Below are 16,529 nucleotides of genomic sequence, written 5' to 3'. Positions count from 1 at the left end.
GGATACCAAAGGAATTTACTTGTTTGTAACTTCTTTAGCAACGGGAATCAAGATATAAGATTCCTCTAAACTAGTGGTGTCCAAACTTTTTTCAAAGAGGGCCAGATTTGATGAAGTGAAGGGCCGTGAGGCCGACCAAAGTTGTTAACCTTTTTTGAAGATTGAAGATGTTGAGCTTTTTTTAGAATTTTACCCCAGGAAATAAACTGCCACAGGGGCTGGATTAAGCTGACCAGTGGGCTCGATTAAGCCCCCGAAACGGACTTTGAACATGCCTGCTTTAAACATATTTTCAATGTATCTCTGCATTGAATAACTATTGCTTGCTTCATAGTGTATAACTGTAAAGTAGGTTTCAATCTACAAGCCACAATTATTTTAGCCCAGAATAATTTTGTAACAGTCAATGTGGCTTATAGGGCTGTATCAGTAGTGTCCCTTGCTCTGACAGAAGACTTTTTGATATGGCAGAGGCTTCTATTAATGGAGTAGGTAGGCAATTTTCTCTGATTTCCCCTCCTTCCTGCAGCTCTCACATTCCGTAAAATCTACTTGAGAAGGTTAGCAGACTCATTGGAGCAGACCAGGAACTTAAGGAGGAGAATTGGTGAAAATTGCCTTCCTCTCTGTTCCACTGGCAGAAGCCTCTGCTGGATCAAAAAGTTGTGTCTGTGTGAAGGACACTATCGTGTGCAACCCATAGTAGCTTAAATTAATAATGATAGTTAATTTTTTATTTGCAGTGTTGGCTATAGTGTGGAAAAGAACAATTTAACTATGATATGGTATGATATGATATGACATATAAAGTCATTACAGTTTAGCTTTATTTTAATAGTCTATTACTTAAAGTGTAATATGTTGCATTTTATGTAGGAAAAACGTGTGCCAACAATGTGAAAGTAGTTTAAAAAAGAAAGCTGAAATGAAAAATAAATGAAATTAATAACATATTTAGCCATGGATTTTAAAGGGTATGTTTCATTTAAATCAGCTTTTCTGTGTATTCATGTTAATTAAATTTCATTTTAATTTTTAACCATTCAGTATAAAGTGTGCATTTTGAAATATGTTTGTAATTCCTTTTAAGGAAAAAAAAAAGTGGGTGGTTTTGTGTAATGTGCATTATTAGTTAAATGCTTCAAGTATTTTCAGTGATGCTTTGGATGCTTTGTATAGTCCCACTCTGTGATGACTTGAAATTGAGGGCATTCTTTTATTACATATGTGGTAGACTGATAAGTATAGCAGTTTACTGATCTTGCTGCCACTATTCAGCTATTGCTTATACTGTACCTCTTATCTAGATATATGTTGAGATTGGGAGTGGACTTTGGGTTAATGAGCATCATTTCTGCTATCTTCTCTGTCCCCTCATTCACTGTGCATAAAATAAATGCTCAGACTAGATCTAGTGGTATGTTTTTTAAAAAGAGACTTTTAAGAAAAAAGGAAATTCAATATTCGTGGTCACATAGAAATCCCACATTCTAATAGACATAGAATCGCATGGTTTAGATTTTCACTTTTATTCATGGCTTGGGCTTCCCTGAAATGTACATAGAGGAAAGTTTAAAGAATGACAGTCTTTCCTACTTTCTCTCTCAGCTCTGTGTGCTTTTCAAGGTTCATATTGATTCCGCTGGTTCTGACTTTTTTCCAGTTTGCCTTCATGAATAATTGTGAGGAGGAATGAGAATATGTGGGATTGTCTATTTGTTTGAATAAACTTGATATGTATATATTGTCACTTGTGATGATATTTCCCCCCCCCCCCCTGTTTTCTAGGCCCTATCCACATATTCTTTCTACTCCAGCAGCACAGACAATGTCTGCCTATGCCAGTCAGACCCAGTATTCAGGAATGCAGCAGCCAGCAGTGTATACAGCCTATTCACAGACTGGGCAACCTTACAGTTTACCCACTTACGGTATTTGACCTCAACTTGTACTTTATTCTTATTCCAAGTATTTTTGACATCATGGAACTGCTGTGCTTTCCCCCCATCTATAAGAATCAGATGAAAATTAATTTCTTATGCAGATTTGGGTGTAATGTTGCCAGGCATCAAGACAGAAAGTGGACTTTCACAAACGCAATCACCCTTGCAGTCCGGGTGCCTTAGTTACAGCCCAGGGTTCTCCACACCACAGCCAGGCCAGACACCATATTCATACCAAATGCCAGGTCAGTCACTATTGTCCTTCCTTGCTCTTTAGTGTTATCTTTGAACCGATTCATAATCTATGTATTTCTTATTTATGTGATAAGTATCTTGAGTGAAACTTCATGTCACCTGATAAACTCTTTCATTGCAGTTACGATAGCTGTCTGTTGTTTAAATGAATGATAATCTGAAATTCTGCCAAGATAATGTTGTTATTATCTTCTAATTCTTTATCATAACTCACTTTTAATATTTGTGAATAACAGCCTCATGTACCGTGTAACACAGTTACCCGTAAATTATCTGATGACAACATTTAATACACTGGTGGGTTACTTTAAAACTGAAAATACCTTCTTGAGAATGATATAGACAACAATCCTAACTAAGCCAGCTGCACGTGAAATGATCCTTTGGGCATATCTCTGAATGCCAGCATATCCTGTCGTCTATTGTATTTGGCATTCAGATCTCTGACAGGACATTAAATCATTGAACATATACATGTTCTAAGCATTTAGATTGTGTTGGAGTCTACATTTGGAACAATCATGTGGCCCTTCTTCCCATCTTGTTTGTTCCTAGTGATGTTGATAAAGGAAAATGGTGATACCTAGGGTGCAGGAATTCTAAAAATTCTGTTCTGCCCCTAAAATACCTAACAAAATGAAGGAATACAGAAGGACTTTCGGTATCCTCTGTTCTGTTTTAGCACATTAGTAAAGTGCATGGGTTGCCAGCTGCAGCCTCTTACAATTACAATAAAGATAAAAATAAAGTAAGGGGGCCGGGAACCTGCTTCAACCAAAGCTGACAGTTATTGGGTTAGTGTGTATTAATTGAATGTTTGTTCATCATGGACCTTTTAGTCCTATGAACTATAAGTTTGATCCATTCTTAATTATGCTTAGAGTAGACTCACTGACATCACCATGACTTCAGTGATAACTAGCTCGTTCTGTTGCTGTCTAAGTAAGAACAAGTCTGAATCAAATTCTATATTCAAGATTAGTGTCCTTATCCCTGCTCCCCCCCAGCCTTCTTTTCCAAGCCATCCACCACATTTCATTAGTGTGTCATTGGAACTGGATTCCAGGAGGGAAAATGGCAGGAAACAGAAGAAAAGAAGCTGCTGAAAGAGAACAAGGACTCACCGATCTACACAGTGAAATTTGAGTGCATAGATTTCTTCATTAGTGCTTCTGTGAAGGTGGATTGTTCTATATGGAAACCATAGCATAGAATTAAAGCTTTGGCAACTAGATTTTTAAAGCAGAAGATGGCATTGTTTATGGTATATAGTTATAAATAAAGATCTCTTCAATGAAATATCAGAATGCATATTTCACTTACCTATTCTTTATATTTATATATGAAACCTTCAGACTTTTTACTTTTGATTTGTCTGCATTGTGAATAATGTATTACTTAGCTCTTATACAGAATTATTCTTTTAACTCTAGGTTCTAGTTTTACACCATCCTCCACTATTTATGCAAACAATTCAGTCTCAAATTCTACAAACTTCAGTAGTTCACAACAGGTATGATTATTATTATTTCTATAAACTTCAAAGTATATTTTATTTGACTTAGGAATTTTAAGTATTTTGAATGGACTAGACAAGAATTTATTTCACATTGCTGTATTTTAGATGGGAATGCTTAGAAAATCTTGCTAGAATTTAAAACATTGTTTCTATCATTTTAGGATTATCCATCATATACAGCTTTTGGCCAAAACCAATATCCACAGTATTATTCAACATCAACATATGGAACATATATGACCTCAAACAACACTACAGATGGTACCTCTTCTTCATCATCAACGTACCAGCTCCAGGAATCTCTCCCTGGGCTCACTAGTCAACCAGGTACAGATCTTCATCCAGGTGAATGGTTTTTTGTTTCATCCATTTAGAAGTGGTGTTCAGAATTTCAAATATGACATAGGTAAATTTTACTTAGAATCCGTTAGTAGTAAGCCATTAAGAGTTTAGAAAAGTAAGTATAGAAATTTGAAAGTAATGATATAAAAATCCTTACTGGAAAGAAAAGGAAATAATCACAAGATCTTAGAGAAATAGCATTTGAGAGCCAAATTACACGTGATGTAACTATGCAGCATTTATTCTGGAGACTAGCAATGGGAGTCTAATCCAGAATGTGTTCCTGGTCTTCATTGAAGCCTCTTGCCATTTTTTTGGCTGAAAATAATCTTCACCTGACTGCCGTTTGTCCTGAAGTTGCTGACTTCAGGAAAGAGCACTTTCAGGGTCAAAAGGTACCCAGGAGAGAGGAAAACAGTGGAGAACCTAATCCCCAAGGAAGGACGTTCTAGATCGGGGCTCCATGGTTGCTATTTCTCCAAAATAAAAGTGGCCAAGTTAAGCATACTTTACAAATGTGTGACTAACCTCACAAACAGATTGTCTCTTGGACCTTGAGTCCTCACACTTGCAGAAACTGATTGCATTGTTACAGTTGCTGCAGTGTATGAACAGCTGCAATATCCTCTTTAGTGGGAAAATGGTGATGATGCAGGGAGTAGTCTTAAGAAAGGTCCTTCGACTTTTCCCCAGTAGTCACTTCCAACCTACATGAAAATGATTTTAAAGGACTGTCACTATCTACCTTCATTTATTTATTTATAATCTCAGAAAGGTGGCGGGGAGTGGGACTTGATATTTTGGTATTGGGCTTAACTAGCACTATGTTACATGATCCTAGCTGTGGGTTCTTTGTGCTGTTTCCCACCAGCAGTTAATTCCCTGAAACCTTAAACTGGATAACAGTCTAAAAACATGTGGGGTGAAAAGTTACAGAAAAACATATACAAAAACTATGCCTTAAGGGTAGCTTTATTGGGGTTCAGAGGAACTGGGTCATTAGGACAGTTATAAAAGAAAACATTTTCCTTACTAAAACATGCCCCACCTAGGTAGAAAGTAATTTCAACACTGAGCTTCCAGAGTAGGTCACACAGAGGCCAGTTGCTAATCTTCTCATCCTCCCCAGCAAGGGAAGGAATAACCAGAAATGTGAGGTGGACATGCAAGGTGAGGGAGGGGAAGCTTCATTGTGCAGATGGAAGTCCTGGTGCTAGCAGAACTGCTTAGTTAGATCCAGCCCTGTATTTTTAATGTTTTCTTTAAAAATCACCCTCATTGTTCCCATGCTAGCTAAGAAAGACAGCAACATTACAGTGGGGAAACAGACTTCTTGATCATAAAGCTGATCAATTTTATTGTTATCAGTATAAAGCTATAAAGTGTCAGGTTTTGGACTACATAACATTTTAATCCTGTCTAGTTGCCTGACTGAAGCAGTAGAAGATGTCAGTGTTACCCCAGTTTTTCATAATGGATCCGGAAAGGAAATAAAAGAACCATTAACACAGAGCTTTCCAAACTGTGTGTCGCAGTGTGTAGGTGTGTTGCGCAAATGCTCCTCACACTCCTTCTGGGCCTGGAAAGGGGTTAGTTTAACCCCCGGTTTGCTAGTAAAACTGAATTACTGTGTCACGAAATGATGCATGTCTAAAAAGTGTGTCACCAACATGAAAAGTCTGCAAAGCTGTGAATTAACCCATAATCTCTAAATTAGTTGAAAGCACTTTTAATATTAGTTGTAAAATATATAGAAGAACAAGCATTGATGATTAAGAGTCACCATGGCTTCTGTACTGGAAAGCTTTCTCTTTTCTTTGAGGATGTCAGCAAATACGGTATATAGATTGGGGATGATCCAACAGCATGTATATACTTAGGCTGCAATTCCATGGATACTTAACTGTCAGTGAGACCCACTGAATGCAGTGGAACTTTTTCTCAAATAAGCATACATAGCCTTTCACCGAAAGCTATTGTTTTTTTTTTTTTTTGTTTGTTTTTTGCTAGAGTTTAGTTCTCCTGATTTAGACAACACTTTCAGTTTTAAAATGCTTTCCTTTTGTAGGCTTTTGTCAAATATGCTTGCTCCTTCTTGGACTTGGGTCTTTCCTGCTGCATTCCATTCCTGTTATATTTCCAGTTGCTCATTATTTCAACATTTTCTCACTTGGCTACCTCCTTCATTTCTTTCTTCATCTCAAAATCACCCTCAGAGTTTTGGTGAAAGATGATGATATGTTCCCAGTACTAAATTGCATTTTGGGTTTGGCATTTCAACCCACATTGTTTCTGTAAATAAGTGTATCCCTTGGAACTTTCCTAGTATGTTGGACTCTTGTCCTTTATGTATAGAACAACACATACTCAATACACCTTTTCTAGTTCTTTCTGTAGATTTTATATCCTTGGACTGACATGCCCACTTTTTCAGCATTGCCTTTGAACAGCACTCTACCTTACTTTGGAAACTTCTGTATTGCTATGTAAAACCTATATATAGCAACCATTTCATGTGTAATTTCTCATAAGAAACTTTGTTTTCTTTAAATGTCTGCCCTTTTTTTCTATAGGCTCATTGCTAAGTTATGTCTGATCTCTTCTTCAATGATCTGAAACATTTACACTATCTTCCCTAAGGCAATAACCACCCCAAATCAGATATTCCCAAGCTCCTATCAGCTTTGACTCAGAAATCATTTAAAAACTCTTCACAAATTTATTGAAGTTCAATGACAATATTCTGCTTCCAGTTTTGGTTGCAGATTCAATGGAATCAGTCTCTTTTGTACAAGTTCTACTTGTTTGAAAATGTTCTCCAGTGCCTAAGAAAAGGAAACGCTTTGTTCCAACACTGCAATCTTATTTATGCACGGAGATTCCTCAGCACTGCCTTCCTTATGGGGCTTCCATATGGAACAGGATGTCCTGGGATGTTCAGGCATAAGTGCTTATGTAGCAAAATTGGCACCAGCCAGGCACAAGAGGGAGATACCAGCAGGCTTGACAAAGTCCTGAGGTTTGCAGCAGTACAAAAAAATCTGATGAAAAGGAGCCTGGTGGAGGAACACCCCTCCCCCAAAGGCTAAAACACTACTGTACATGGATGATTGCCTCTGCAATTCTTTTGCCATAAAAAAGTTGGTGTCAGGCTTCTTAAAGCCATTTCACAAACTCCAGGCTAAGTATACTGGCAGAAGGAAGTTGGATGAGGAACCAGTGGAGGTTGGGGAAAGATGTGAACAAAGAGACACAAGATAAATGAAGCTAGATCAGATGACGCAAAGGAAGAAGAAGAGACAGCAAGAAGGTGAAAAAGCAGTTCAGACAAACTAAAAGGCTATTTCAGAGAGTAGAATGCAAATTGTCAGTGGAGACCAGGCAAGAACAGAAGTAGAATAAGAGAAATGGCAGGACAGTTTATAGACTAGAGAAGATAAAATGAGAGGTAACATAGAAATGTGGAGTTGTGGAGGGTACGTAAAGTATGAATTAACTGTCACAACATTTTGTTGTAGCCAGGCCCACACTTGTCCTGTCTAGAGACTTGACTTTTCTACCAGAACCTCTCTTATTTCCCAGCATCCAAGAAGGTCTTGTTTCTGAGCATTTAGCAGACAATCAGGTTCATTGTTTGAAATACACCTTGAAATACGGTATTTTCTTAGGCCTGTTGTAGCTGATGTTAAAGGATGGGTTTGTGTCTATTTTTCTATTTTGCCTGCATCAAAAAGGAGTCAGTCGGTGACTCTCTGCGTCCTCGTTCTTGCTTTGCTCAGTCTTGTTTGAAAAACTGAAAAACACAGACCCATCCTTGACATCAGCTCCAATAGGCCTAAGAAATCCCATTCACTGTAAGTACCAATGGTCTTTTTTCCCCTACATGAGCATATAGTGATAGTGTTTGAATTACTGACCATGCATGTGCACACAAATATAATATAGTGCACACTCTTCTGAGCATAATAGTTCTTTATAGGTGAAATAAATAATCACTACACGCAGCAGCTGCGATTTTGGCTACTAATGATTACCATTCTATTTTATTTCATGTCTTACATATAGAAACTCTCCATAGTAGACATATTAGAAGAAGGAACTGTGTATGTGATAGAATTAGTTGTAACAAAATACATTCTAGCACATATTTTAATGACAAAACTTGTATTCTTGTATCACATTCTTTGAAACTAAGAATGAACAAGCTGGTGTGAAAGTTTTCACAGTGTTCTGCATTGCACGATAGAGAACTGTACTAAAGGTTCATGGTTTGCACATTCAAAACATTGCATTCCATTTAGATGAGTGTATTTTTAAAGTGGTGCAGAAGGATAGAGGCATGTGGTGTATTTTCAGAGTGGGTGTGACACTGTGGCAAGTGTTGCATGATCACTTCAACACTACAGAGAATAGGAAGTGAGTGGGCAAGCTTATATTTCAGGTGCAAGTGCTATTTGAGAAGCCCCTGTTTTGAAAAGCATAGAATATATATACTTCTGCCTTATTATTATGTTATCATGGCAAATGTAAGTTATTGTACAAATAGATGAATAGATAAACTCGCATATGTCAACATGGTAGACCACACAAACTCAGGTTCAACTCTGTACTCTGCCATGCTTTCATTTCTCCCTGGTTTTTTGTTGCAGAGGACTAGGAGCCCTTGGGGTCCTTTGGATCCCATCTGCTCTGATTATTTTTTTTTTGAACTGAAGAGTGGCATGAAAGTGTCTAAATAAATAGATAGATAGATAGATAGATAGATAAGTAAATAAAGGAGATTTATATCTAAACCAACTACATCTTTAAATAGGTTTGGGCTGATAAATGAAGCAACCAGAGAACTACATATAATGCTGAATTCATGCATGGAAGTATTTCGTTCCCTGGGGCAGTCTGACTACTTACAAGGCTACTTGTACATATTTACTAGTCAAAAGAAGCTAGATGCATTTTACAGTCCTGGTTACTAAATCAGTCAGAATAATTAAAAACCTTTAATCAACATACTGTTGCAACTGATAATCAGAAAGCAGATTTGTTTTTTTAAAAGATGTCAAACTAATTGTTATTATAAAAACTATGTCTAGGAAGTACCATCTTAAAAGAGACATTTTCCTGTTTCTCATACACAGGAAGAACATCTCTTCTAAGTTACAGCATATATGCGTCATCTAAAAATGGAGAAAACATGTTTCATGCTCAGTAAATATTGATTTTACCAATTTGCAAATTTAATTTATAGATGAATCTACAAACTGACTAAAACTCATATGGTTAATTAATTAAAATTTCTATTAGTGGGCTGCAATCTTATTTAGAAATGTTTATGTTTACTTCTTAAAACCTTTATAATGGTGACACAAGTTGAAAAGTTGTAGAAGTTATATCCCTACATACCATTCAAGTGGCTTAAATTATTATTTCTTTTTGGAAATGATTTATTATTGCAGTCATTGCCCTATTTATGGAGCAGTATAATCTGCAATTCTGCATTCAGAAAATCTAAATTCTGCATTTGCTAATTATTCCTTTTGGACATATTTCATGCTCACTTTGATTTGTGCATTGAAATTGTATAGTTGCGCATTTGTTTGCATTAGACGTTTGTTTTTTGCAGAATTTGAAACTTTGGAGAAGGTGTTAGGCTAGGGGGAAAATAGAAAGTATGTGGAAAAAGATAGGAACTGAGCCCTATAAAGAGGAACTGTACAATCAAATCCTACTTCTGGTCTACGGAATCCATATACATTTTCTGTTTAGCAAAAGCTGCCATCTCGTTTCGAAGTTTTTTCATCCACAGTTGCCTGAGCTAAACAAGAAAGTTGAGATTCTCAGGATTCTGCCACATAATCATAGCCACACAGATTTTCAGAGCCTTATATTATGTCTTTAACCACAAAACTATATCTCTGGGTCATTGAAAAAGTTCACAGACTACCTCATAACCTCCTTCTGGTATGCTTTGTTTCATTTGGAAAGTCAAGTGTGTATTATTATTGCTGTTTCGACCTGGGGAAGTTTGACATGGTGCCTAGTTAAATAGTATAGTGCAAGAAGTTGTGATTGCCCTGTAGACAAACTGGGACTGTGGTATTTGTTCTGTCCATAGCTTTTTTCTTATGTGGAAAGTTCCATCCTTTCAGTACTTTAAATAACATATTGATAATATTTATGCCATGGCTGACTGCTTTTCCATAAAGTTTACCAATCATAGAAAGCTACTGCAGACATCAGAGGTTTTGTAGCTATAAATATAAGTTATTGGTGTCTAGTCATCAGAAATGTCCGCCAAACTCATGTTTAACCAAGTTGCTCCTTGCATGTCAACTAGTGTGATGTTTTAGCAAAGACTCAAAACTACAACTTTGATTGTTTTAACAGTTAGCTTATTGTTGATTGACTACTTATGTATATTAGAATTGTATATATATATGCAAAGAAAGAGCAAGTCACACAAGCATGTGGTTCATGTGTAACAACCAAAACTTTAGTTGTCCAATGAAACTGAGCCTCAGGGTCTCACTCTGCCCCTTCCTCACCATTTAGAGGCAGGTTCTTGAACAGTTTAGTGCAAAGGTGGGCAACCTAAGGCCCATGGGCCAGAAGCGGCCCATGAGGGTCGCTTAACCGGCCCATGAGCCTCCCCCGAACCGAGCCACCCACTTGGTGAGCCCCTGCATGTTGTGCTATACCAGTGCAGAGAAGGGACTCTCTTCAGCCGCTCCGGAAATAGTGTCTGCGCATGTCCACAGCGCTGGAAATCGCTTCTGTGCATACCCAGACGCCGAAAATCGCTACTGTGCAGGCGCAATTTTCGGCATCTGGGCATGCACAGAAATGATTTCTGGCACCACAGACATGCGCAGACGCGATTTCCGGCATCACACTGAGCCAGTACAGCCCTCAGGATCTCTGCAGGAGAAATCTGGCCCATGCCCGATAAGCCTTGCCGATCCCTGGTTTAGTGTACGGTGCAGTGTAGCTTATATGCTGCAGCACTCTAAAATCTCAATTTTTATGCCCCACCCTTCTGGTGCAAAAGCACCACTCAATTACTACATCTCCCCTCACCCCATGTGCTCATCATCAGAACTGACTGTGTTGAAAGGCACAATGTGTGTGCTGCTGACTGTAAAAAGATACATTCTGTTGCATAAGTGTGTGTGTGGGGGGGGGAATCCCTGTATATATGGTTAGGATTGCACTGCAGCTTACTTTGGATCCAATTTGGCATTTTAAAAATTATTTTTAAAGTTATATTTGCAAAGACAGTTTTGATCATTTTTATATAGTCCTGGAATGAGAAATTGTCTTTCTGTAGTTGGATCCCTAGTACCTTCTGTGACCAAAAAGCCATCTTGTGTGTGTGCCCCCCAATGTTTCCTCTAAAACTTAGGCAAAAATGATGGCAGTTTTCAATTTTGTCAGAATTTTAAAAACATAATGGGAGTTCTGTTTCCACTCCTCCCCGCCCCCATGCATGCTCCACCAATCTGCTCTGGATAGTCCCCCAAATCCTTTTGAACTGATTTTGAGGGTGCATGCAGGGTGCAGCCTGGAAGGGACAGAAGAGTAAGTTCTGATGTTCACGTGGAAGTTCCTTGTGCCAGTGGAGCTGCAACATTAAATACAGCCCTAGATCAGTAAACTATTGAGCTGTGAAGCTGACATTCAGCCCAAAGATATATCTATCGTATGTACAATTTACTTTTACAGTACATGGAACATGTCTTCTTGCTGTCTTTACACTTGCACTGAAGTGTTGCACATCCTTTCATGCATCTGTAAAACATCTCTGCAGGATTTGGATATGGCATCACTTGTCATCAGCACAGGTTTCCATTCTCCAGTTTCAAGTGTCTATCCCACGTTTTCAGGCCTCAGGATAAGAGGAATCTGTGTGCAAGTTTGTTTCCACACTCTGCTCTGATAATGAACTCTTTTATCAAGTAAACTAACCCTAGGCTTTCAGAAACATGCATGCATTGTTGCACTGCACATTACTCAGTATGTTAAGCTCGTGAGTTGCAGCACTGAGAACCAGCAGGAACCCCAAAGTTGTTTAATCTGCCCCATCCTTTGAAACATGTTGATTAAATCCTGTCCATTCCTGTTGGTTGTTTCTGCCACTGGAGGGGAAAAAGCAATCAAAGACAACATCTTCAGCTTTCTTTCTTTCTACCCTTTGCTATGTTTACTATGTCACTGTGCGCAACTGGGACATTTCTGCACCCAGAAATGTTCTATTTAACTACTCACAAGTAGTTATTCTCATATTCCAACACTGTTGTGGTCTGTTGGCTTCCAGGAGAACTTTCAGATTTTATAACTGATATAAAGGGGTGGTTGTCCTATTTTGGGCACAGAAAGGAATGATACAGTAATTTCAATAAACAGTTAATAAACCCTGTTGAATCTTCATTTCCTAGTGCTAGTAATATGGAAGAGTTTCTTCTACAGTTTCTACCATGAAAGGATTATTATTTATGCAATCTGGGATTCAGAAAGGCCTTTCATTAATAGCTTGCTGTTCTTTCAGATTTATAAGCTAAAAAATGATAATTTCAGGTCACCCACAAAAGGATAGGGTTCTGTACAGTACAGTACACACTGTACAGTACACACTGGCGGAGGAAGAGGAGTGGGGGGGAGTTCACCGCCCCCAGTAGCACGATCCTGGTGGCGTGCCATCACGGCTGCCCCACGCTGGGCACCACGCCACGCCCCCTGGACGAGCATCATGTCCCTGCGGGCGGCACACCAAACCCCCAGGACACGCACCAGCCCCGCCCCCTCCTGCTCTCCGCCCCCCCCCCAGTGCCAGAGCATGAAGCTCCGCCACTGACAGTACAGATTTCCATTTTGAGCCTTGTCTGTGTTCATAGCAGCTTGACTTGAACCTCTTCCACACATGCCTTTAAAGAAACTCACCTTGACATCTATTCATAAAGTCTCAGAAGAGAGAATTCTCTTTTTGAATGGTTATTTGGGCTTGTTCTACAAGGTACTTGGCCTTCTACAGAGGCCAACTTCAGAAGGCAGGTAGCGCAAAATGTTCTATGAGAGTGATTTTTAAAGAGCATAGAAAGAATGTGTACCACCATAGAATGGAACTGTTCTTGTACATCTGAATGAATATACTGCCCTATCACCATTAGTAGACTCATTTTTAACTTGTTTATACCTTTACTGTTCTTTCTAGTGAAAGTAAGGCAGTCATCACCCTACCACCTAACATAAAATAATCAAAGAATTTTTTAAATAAGTGGATTAGAACTAATCTTAAAACAGCAACTACCAAAATAACATAACTAAAATCCAATTGGAAGAAATGGGATTTAAAGGCTTTTTATTTTTGAAGACTGGTACTCATTGGTGCCAATCACATGTCCCTAGGGAGGAGTTCCATAAGTTAGGAGCTACCACTGAGAAGGGCCTGTCTTCACTAGGAAGAACAAGTAATTTACAGGTAAAACAAAATTCCCATTTTCAGAACTTTGGGGGCACTTTAAAAATTTGGGGAGGGGAGCAGTGGTAAATATAAAAAGCATATAGGATTCTTTTATATTAAGTTAAAAATAACATTGCCTTTTTATTGTTTTGTTTGCAGGAGAGTTTGACACTGTACAGAGCCCTTCAACACCAATCAAAGATCTGGATGAAAGGACGTGTAGGAGTTCTGGGTCAAAATCAAGGGGCAGGGGGCGAAAAAATAACCCATCACCCCCTCCTGACAGTGACTTGGAGGTATGTGCTTGAGAAAAGCAGGGACAGCAGCAACAACTACATTAAGACATGGTTGTATTAAATGTAGCTCTGCATTCTCTGTACTGGCTGCACTACACTTTCCTGCTCTACCTAGATGCATCAGTAAATTTCCTGATACCCTACTGAGTTATCTAATTTAGAATATTTATTTTACTTGTGTTTATTTTATTTCAAAATAAAATAGTTACATTTCAGCCTGTATCTTCTAGGACTTCCTTTTTACTGTTAAGAAGGTGCTGTTTGTCCCATCCGTGCAAATTGCTACAACCAGACAGATCAGTTTAGCAAAGTCTAGACTTCCCATTCTTTGTCCCAACCAGTATACAGTGGTACCTCGGGTTAAGTACTTAATTCATCCTGGAGGTCCGTTCTTAACCTGAAACTGTTCTTAACCTGAAGCACCACTTTAGCTAATGGGCCTCCTGCTGCCGCCACGCCGCCAGAACATGATTTCTGTTCTTATCCTGAAGCAAAGTTCTTAACCCGAAGTAATATTTCTGGGTTAGTGGAATCTGTACCCTAAAGTGTATGTAACCTGAAGCGTATGTAACCCCGAGGTACCACTGTATATTGGTGGTTTCTTACAATTATTTCGGTTCCGTGCTGTCTGCTGGGGGATTATAACTTGTCTTTGGTTTTCCTACTGTTTTATGTCCACTGATGTTTGTAATTGCCTCTGTTTCAGCGCGTATTTGTTTGGGATTTGGATGAAACTATCATTGTCTTCCATTCACTTCTTACAGGATCTTATGCACAAAAATATGGAAAGGTATGTGACTCATAAATTCAAATTCAAAACACTAATCCTACAAGTTGCTTTTGTTGTGATACAATTTTTGTGTACTGCAACTGTTAATCCACTTGTGAATCATGATTTTTGAACCTTGCAACAACCTCACAGAATTTGGTGGCACTTTCATATTCTTGTATTGGTCTCCTTGTATCTTCATAAGGCATTTCTCCTGACTGTGACTTCCGGCAGGTCCATTTTGCTTCCACTCCCCACTCCACCCCCAGGCCTGTGCATCCAGAAACTCAAGATTCCATTATTGCCAAGGCTACCTGGGTTTTTTGTGGCTCATTGGCCTGGGATAAATTCTTTCAATATTATTAAATGTTTGAGGACAGTTTCAGCACAGGGATAAAATACATATTCTAAGTATTCTGCATATGGGTAGTGTCTGGAGGAAACACTCTGCAGTCCACCTATCTCTTAAAATGAAGTTCTACTAGTTAGAGAGAGTCTGCATAGCGTCAGTGTAAAGAAATATTCTTTTAAGCCTAATGCAGAGTTTTTAGGGAAGACAATTTTATTAATTTTATTACTTTTCAAATTGTGCCCCAGTGTAATTTGAAAAAAGGGTACCATATAAAGGAGCGTTATTAGTACATGTCTTTATTTAGTTTTATTGGGAATATTTAAAGCTTTTCTCCCGATGCCACTGCATAATATTAAACCACTTTGGCATTAAGAGAGCGGCAATCTTTTGAAAGGATGCAGGCTCCTTTCCTCAGCCTGGCTCCTCAAAACTATAAGTGTTGGTTCTCCTGAGATATTTTTACTTTGTCTCCTAAGAGGCATTCACTAGTAGATGGCCCAATCTAGCACAGAAGTCCACAGACAGACTGTCTGGCTCCAATTTATGCCCACTGCTAACATAACCGAAGGCATTTGTATTTTGATATAGGGAAGTGTTATAGTTGATCTAGCTTCTCTTGCAATGCTGGCAATCTCTGGCTAAGTGCCATGTTCTCAAGAACCAATGAACTAAGAAGTGTTTTGTTTGGTTTTTTTAATCAACAATACATCCAGGGGGTGGGGTGTTAAATGGTTTACAGAGATGGGGAGGGTATTAATGCAGAACCATGATTCGGATTTCCAGTGCAATTCTAACCATATTTTCTCAGAAGTAAGTCCCCCTGAGCTCAACTCCTTACTAAGTGCAATCAGAATTGCAGCATCAACCTCTCTTGCAGTAATTTCACTACTGAATATAATTAAAACACTTGTTTCTCAGCTTCTTCCTAACTTGCTTTCATACTTTATTTTACTTTCACAGTGGCGAACCTCAAAACCTGAACTCTTACCTTGGTTCAGAACCCCTGCAGTGCTGGGTTGCCATTTGTTGAAACAGAACATGTGACTTTGTATTGACTCCTCTTTTGCCCATATAACATGTCATCATAGGGGTTCTGACCTCTGAGTGAGAGTAGGATTCTACCATGCCCCTTCCATGCCCCTAGCTCCTCTCCCCCAGCCTTATACTAGCTAGCAGTGGGCTCTCAACAGTGCAAAGCTGTTGCTATGCTAATGCATTTTTCCAGTTGTGGTGTGCTTCAATACTGCAAGGGAGGTTGGAAGCAATCCCATCCTTCCCCTAGATAGGAACACTCTGTTAGTAATTTAATTTTTTGATAATTGTTTTTAGTCTTACAAAAGAAATTAGATATGTTTTCAAACCAGACAGTGCTGTCACTACTTCAACATTGAGATCTCAAATTAATGGTTCTTTAATTTCTTTTGTTTGCAGCATTCTCACATAAAAGAAAAGATTTATAGTTATAATACAATTATTGTATTTTAATTAACTAGATTGTTTGCATTTATAATTCATGTCTTATTCATGTGACATTAGCTTCCGAAGTGCTTAACATACATTAACAGCAGACTTTTTCTGTTGTGTAGATATCTATTTATA

At 38.5% G+C, this 16,529-nt stretch overlaps 1 protein-coding gene across 45 annotated transcripts in view; it reads left to right on the top strand.

Moving 5' to 3' along the window:
• Window positions 1–16,529, top strand: part of EYA4 (EYA transcriptional coactivator and phosphatase 4) — a 107,182-nt gene that overhangs the window by 72,161 nt on the left and 18,492 nt on the right. For 32 of the 45 annotated variants that reach the window (XR_014509841.1, XR_014509842.1, XM_083434942.1 and 29 more), the window contains 6 exons: window positions 1,789–1,931; window positions 2,045–2,188; window positions 3,632–3,711; window positions 3,879–4,062; window positions 13,673–13,809; window positions 14,516–14,599. Coding sequence is in view for 43 of the 45 variants with exons in the window: in XM_083434942.1 (XP_083291068.1) it covers window positions 1,789–1,931; window positions 2,045–2,188; window positions 3,632–3,711; window positions 3,879–4,062; window positions 13,673–13,809; window positions 14,516–14,599 (772 nt within the window). In the remaining 2 variants the exon portion in view is untranslated. The remainder of the gene's footprint in view (window positions 1–1,788; window positions 1,932–2,044; window positions 2,189–3,631; window positions 3,712–3,878; window positions 4,063–13,672; window positions 13,810–14,515; window positions 14,600–16,529) is intronic. The other 13 variants (XM_083434950.1, XM_083434962.1, XM_083434949.1 and 10 more) reach the window with 1 other exon arrangement.

Source organism: Podarcis tiliguerta, assembly GCF_965153285.1.
Source record: "Podarcis tiliguerta genome assembly, chromosome: 3".
Taxonomy (NCBI): Eukaryota; Metazoa; Chordata; class Lepidosauria; order Squamata; family Lacertidae; genus Podarcis; species Podarcis tiliguerta.
This window is presented reverse-complemented; position numbering and strand designations above follow the sequence as displayed.